The 6,140-nt window shown below is 43.3% G+C and overlaps 1 protein-coding gene across 1 annotated transcript; it reads right to left on the reverse strand.

Annotated features, from left to right (window-relative positions):
• Window positions 1-1,392: 1,392 nt before the first annotated feature.
• ORNANAV1R3105 (vomeronasal 1 receptor ornAnaV1R3105) lies at window positions 1,393-2,322 on the reverse strand. The gene has a single exon (NM_001253497.1). The coding sequence runs from the start codon at window positions 2,320-2,322 to the stop codon at window positions 1,393-1,395; it is 930 nt and encodes a 309-aa protein (NP_001240426.1).
• Between the last annotated feature and the right edge of the window lie 3,818 nt (window positions 2,323-6,140).

Here is a 6,140-nt window from a genome sequence, read left to right on the forward strand (position 1 = left end):
ATCATGTCTATTACAGTGACTAGGCATTCAGACTGAGGGGTCCTACGGCCGATGTTGAGGTACTCAAACTGTATGTATGAGGAATACAGGAAGGACCAGGAGAAAGGGGTGGGGCAGGCAGTTTTAGGCATGAACACAAGCAGCGTGGCTTAGTGGTTAGAGTATGGGCCTGGGAGTCAGAAGGATCTGGGTTCTAATCCGTGCTCTGCTATTTATCTACTGTGTAACCTAGGGCAAGTCACTTACCTTCTCTGTACCTCGGTTACCTCATCTGGAAAATGGGTATTAAGAATATGAGGCCCATGTGTGAGATGGACTGTGTACAACCTGATTAGCTTCTATCTACCTCATTACTTAGACCAGGGCTAGCACATAGTAAGCTCTTAAAAAATACCATAAAGAAAGAAAAACGCAGTTATCAGAAGCTACACCATAATAAATAGAACACAAAAGATGATGGAATCAGGACAGTTACAAGCAAAAAGGAGAAGGTACAATAGGCTACATCAAAGAATTGATCATCCTATTACTACCAGGAAAACTATTGAGTTTCACAGTATTTAAGGGGCAGGGAAATATTCTCCAGAGAATCAGCCAAAGAAGGTCATATCAGCTGACCTGGCCATGAACCTTCTGCAAGAACCCCAAAATATGCAGACACACCTCAGGAATGCCCCAGACCACCTAGACTGACATCAGAGGTAGAACTGAGGAGGGACAAGGAGTGTTGGAAAGGATGAAAGAGGTCTAGGGGACAATGGTATTTGCTCTGTGGGCTGGATCCCACCGGCCCATGCACCGGTGTAAAGACCAGCCAGTAAACTGCATTGTTGTGTTCCTCTTGATGTGTCATCCCTTTTCTGGATTTGTAATCATACTGGGCAATGGCCAGGTACTTTCCTTTTTATTGGGGGTTCTCATATCAAACCCTGTTCACTACTGACAGGAGTCTGTTATAGGTAACATCTAACTACAACAGTGTCTACTAACACTTTTGTACTGTACTATCCAAAGCACTTACTAACAATAATAATGATGGCATTTGTTAAGTGTTTACTATGTGCAAAGCACTGTTCTAAGCGCTGGGGGGATACAAGGTGATCAGGTTGTCCCACGTGGGGCTCATAGTCTTAATCCCCATTTTACAGATGAGGTAACTGAGGCACAGAGAAGTTAAGTGACTTGCCCAAAGTCACACAGCTAAGTGGCAGAGCTGGGATTAGAACCCATGACCTCTGACTCTCAAGCCCGTGCTCTTTCCAATGAGCCACACTGCTTCCCACATAGTGAGTGTCTAATAAATACCACTGATTGATTGATTGATTGAAATCAGGGTTTCAGGCATTTTTCTGAGTGTCACTAAGTGATGGGACAGGAGGCTTCCCTAAGATCCTATGGAGTATCCATGTTGGAGGCAGGAGATTTCTTCTTCCAGAATGTTCTCATCCTCCTGTCACTGTGAATCATCAAGAATGGACTCATAGCTGAGAATGTGAATCCAAGTACCACATGGCATTTCAGGAGCAGAGGAGACTTTTCTTTCATGTTTATTAAGATGCTTAGCATGACTGTCTGTCGCCCATAAAGGAGCACATAGAGGGTCACCAGGGCAATGACTCTCTTAACTGCTCGGACCTCAGGCATTTCTCTGTGGGTGAGACTGGGTCCATGAAGGTGCTGGACTCGCTTGTGGTGCCTAAACAGGACAAGAACCATGTAACCACTGGCCAAACTCATGAATCCCACAAAGAACAGATCCCGGAGAGAAAACAGAACTACAATTATCAAGTTGATTTCTGCACCTAAACTGACTTTAGTGCAATATTTCAGATCCAACATGACTTGAGCATGACTGCTGTTTTGGGGGCCTGTCATGTTCATTAATGTATCAAACTCTATTAACATATTGAGCATCCAGGAGAGGACACAGCATGGGAGAATACATTGGGGTAATTTGGTTTTGACTCTTGCCCATGGGGAGGTTCCAGGACTGATGGTGATGGCTTGGAAGATGCTCAGGAGGCAGGTGGTGCAGATAGCCAGGCCCCGGGCCACTCGATACAGATAATTGAGGATTTTACAGCCAACATCATTCAGGAAATTTCTCTGTCCCCAGGCTGACATGGCCTCTGGGATCCCAGAGGTAAGAAGAATGATGGTGTTGGCCAAGGCCAGGTGGATGAGGATCAAGTCTGAGGAGCTGAACCTGGGGCTAGAGGAGATCATATGGGTATAGTGCAGGAGAAGGAATACATTCACTGTGATTCCAAGGGTGATCTGTAACAGAAACACAATCCCAAAAGAGATTTCAATGGCGTTCATTCTCTTGAATTTTTAATTAAAACCTAGGGAAGCTTCCGGCAGAGAAACCTGGGAGGGGGAAGAGAGACACAAAAGGAGAAAGAGAGACAGAGAGAGAGAGAATATTCATTGAGAGAAAGCAAATGGCTTTGGCAGGTGAAAAAAGAAAGCATACGCATTCTCATATTCTATCTGCAGCTTATCTATCTTGCATCACGACTATCATTTTCTCCCATTTCTATTGGAAAAGACTGGAAAGCATTAGTTTGGGAATCTCGGGTTTAATAGGCTGAACTCTGGCTCTGTGGAGAGGTCAAGTGACATGGTGCTTATAAATCTTAATTTTATGTTTCTTGAATAGTATTGGGTTTAGTGTTAGGATTTCCCTTAGCATAGTTGGAAGTAAAAAAGATTAAGGAAAAAATAACCAAACAGGCATGCCTTTTTTCCTATGTCAGTCAGAATTGGGCACCATTTATTCATTCAGCCAGATTTATTGAGTGCTTATTGTGTGCAAAGCACTGTACTAAGTGCTTGGAAAGTACAATACAACAATAAACAGAAACATTCCCTTCCCACAATAAGCCTACAGTCTACCTGTTTCCACAGCAATTTATCTTATGATCAGAGTATTTCTTCATTATCACCATCACCATAAACATCATCATTATCATCATCATTATCATTTTACCTTTTCTTTGGTGCACAAATCCATGCCCTCAACACCCCATTCTCCAATAAACCCAAGTCTCTCATTCCCCTGTCCTTCCATTAATATCATACTACTATACCATAGCCCTGGATCACCTCTCTAGTCCGTGTCCTTCACTCTTGTGCATGAGCTGTAGAATGCTGCTTGCCACATTCCAGACATCAGGTTTTAACTCTGCCCTCTCCCTTGCTCAACTATTATATTTCACCCTTATACACTCCCATGCCTATTACCTGAGCCAGCTGTTTCAGGCTTGGCACTCCCTCCTCAAATACTACGTCCTCCCATCTCCCCAACCTTTTGCCTCCTTGCTACCTATTTAGTGGATAAAATTGAAGCCATCAGGCAAGATCTCCCTAAAATCTCCCCTGCACTTCTCCAGTCCCACCGTCCTTCACAGCAAGTGTCTAAAGAGAGCACTCCAGCTTCTCTTACAATCTATTCCCTCCACCTCTGCCTCAGACCCCCATCACTTTGTACCTTATTAAAACACTTGCCCCCTTCTTTTCCCTTCTGCCATTTTCAACCACTCATTTTTCTTGTCTCCTTTCCCATGGCTCCCAAATATGCCCATGTAACCACTATCCCCCTCAAACCCTCTTTTGAACCCAAGGCTCTCTCAGTTTATAACCCCATCCATCCTGCCATTCCTCTCTATACTTCCCCAACAGAGTTATTTACCCACTCCTTCCACTTCCTCTACTCTAAATCTCTCCTAGACCCTCTGCAATCTGGCTTTTTCCCCCTTCACTCCATGGAAACTGCCCTCTCTAAGGTCATCCATGATCTGCTTCTTGCCAAATCAAATGATTGCCTCTACTCAAGTCAATCTTCCTTAATCTCTCAGCTGCCTTTGACACTATGGACCACCCCATTCTCCTGGAAATATCATTTGACCTTGGCTTCATTGACCCTGCCATTTCCTGTTCTCCTTCTAGCTCTGTGATCACTCTTTCTCAATTTCCTTCACAGATTTCTCTTCTCTCTACAACCCTCTAACTATGGGAATCCTTCAAGGCCCATTTCTGGGTCATATTCTATTCTTCATATATACCTTCTCCCTTGGAGAACTCATTCAATCCCAAGGTTTCCACCACCATCTCCATGCATATGATTCCCAAATCTACCTCTCCTGATCCCCCCTCTCCCCTTCTCTGCAGTCTTGCATTTCCTCCTGCCTTCAGGACACCTCTATCTGGATGTCCTGATGGCACCTCATATCTAAAACATCCAAAACAATTTTTGTTTTCCAGCTGACTTTCTCATCAATCTTCTCTGACAATCTTCCGTGTCATAAGCCTATAAATTTTGAATTATCCTCGACTCATGCCTTTCATTCAACCCGCATATATACTCTGTCACTCGATCCTGTCAGTTCTGCTTTTATAAAATCTCTAGAATCCACCCTTTCCTCCCTATACATACTGCTTTATGCTGTTGCAAACACTTGACCTATCACACCTTGACTGCTGCATCTGCCTCCTTGCTGACCTCCCTACCTCCTCTCTCTTCCCTGTCCAATTCATACTTCCAGTCCATACTCTGTTGCTCACATCAGTTTTCTGAAAAGCCATTCAATCCACATCTCCCCACTCCTCAAAAACTTCCAGGGGTTGCACATTCATTCATTCATTCAATCGTATTTATTGAGTGCTTACTTTGTGCAGAGCACTGTACTAAGCTCTTGGAATGTACAATTCAGCAACAGATAGAGACAATCCCTACCCAACAATGGGCTCACAGTCTAGAAGGGGAAGACAGACAACAAAACAAAGCAAGTAGACAGGCATCAATAGCCTCAAAATAGCTAAGTAGAATTATAGATATATGCACATCCTTGATAAATAGAATAATAAATATATACAAATATACACAAGTGGTGTGAGGCAGGGAAGGGGGTCATATCCACTTCCACGTCAAGCTGAGAAATAGCATGGCATAGTGGCAAGAGCACGGGTTTGGGAGTCAGAGGATGTGGGTTCTAATCCTGGCTCAGCCACTTGTCTGCTGTGTGACCTTGGGCAATTCACTCACCTTCTCTGTGTCTCAGTTACCTCATCTGTAAAATGGGGATGAAGACTGTGAGCCCCATGTGGGACAACCTGATTACCTTGTATTTATCCCAGCGCTTAGAACAGTGCTTACCACATAGTAAGCCATCAACAAATGCCATCATCATTATTATTATTATCATTATTCAAAGCACTCGGTCAGCTCTCCCCTTGCTTTCTTACCTTGCTAATCTCTTACTATAATACAACCCACACAATTGCTTCCTCTAAAACCAACCTACTCACATTATCTCAATCTTGTCTGTCTGACCACCAACCCCTTGCCCATGTGGTCCCTCTGGAATGGAACTTCTTCCCCTTTTCATAGCCAATAAAACACTAATCTCTCCACCTTCACTGTCCTCTTTAAATCACATCTTTTCCAAAAGGACTTTTCTGTGTAAATCCTCATTTTCCTTTTCACTCCCTTTCCCTGTTGCCTATGCACTTGCATCTGTGCCCCTTAAGAACTTGATATTCTCCCTGTGCCCAGTTCCACAACACTTATGTATATATCTCTATGCCCTTCTCTTGCCCCTATCTGAAATTCATTTTTCTATCTGCCTCCCAATATGGACTATAAGCATCTTCTAGATGGCACAGGACATATTTCCCCACTTTTTAATTTGTACTCTCCCAAACATTTAGTAGTATGCTTTGCACCCAGTAAGCACTCAGTAAATACCATTGATTGACAGGAACTATGTCCAACCTGATGATCATGGGTCCAACGTAGCACTTAATACAGTGCTTGACACATAGGAATTTCCAAACAAATATCACAGAGGGAACATGGCTAGCAATTAATCAATCAATGGTATTTACTGAACAATCCATCATTTATATTTATTGAGTGCTTACTGAGTATAGAGCACAGTTCCACTCATAGTGAGCTTACTGTCTACTGAGGGAGATCAATATTAATATAAATGAATGAATTATGGATATGTACATTAGTGCAGTGGGATTGAGGGACAGGTGAATGAAAGGTGCAAATCCAAGTGCATAGGTGATGCAAAAAGGAGTGGGAGAAGAGGAAATGAGGGCCTAGTTGGGGAAGGTGGGGAGAAAAATCA

This window comes from Ornithorhynchus anatinus, chromosome X4 (genome assembly GCF_004115215.2).
Source record: "Ornithorhynchus anatinus isolate Pmale09 chromosome X4, mOrnAna1.pri.v4, whole genome shotgun sequence".
Classification (NCBI taxonomy): Eukaryota; Metazoa; Chordata; class Mammalia; order Monotremata; family Ornithorhynchidae; genus Ornithorhynchus; species Ornithorhynchus anatinus.

What these genes read in the sequence shown, in the direction of transcription:
- ORNANAV1R3105 (NM_001253497.1), bottom strand. Translation starts at nt 2,322, where the DNA reads ATGAACGCCATTGAAATCTCTTTTGGGATTGTGTTTCTGTTACAGATC.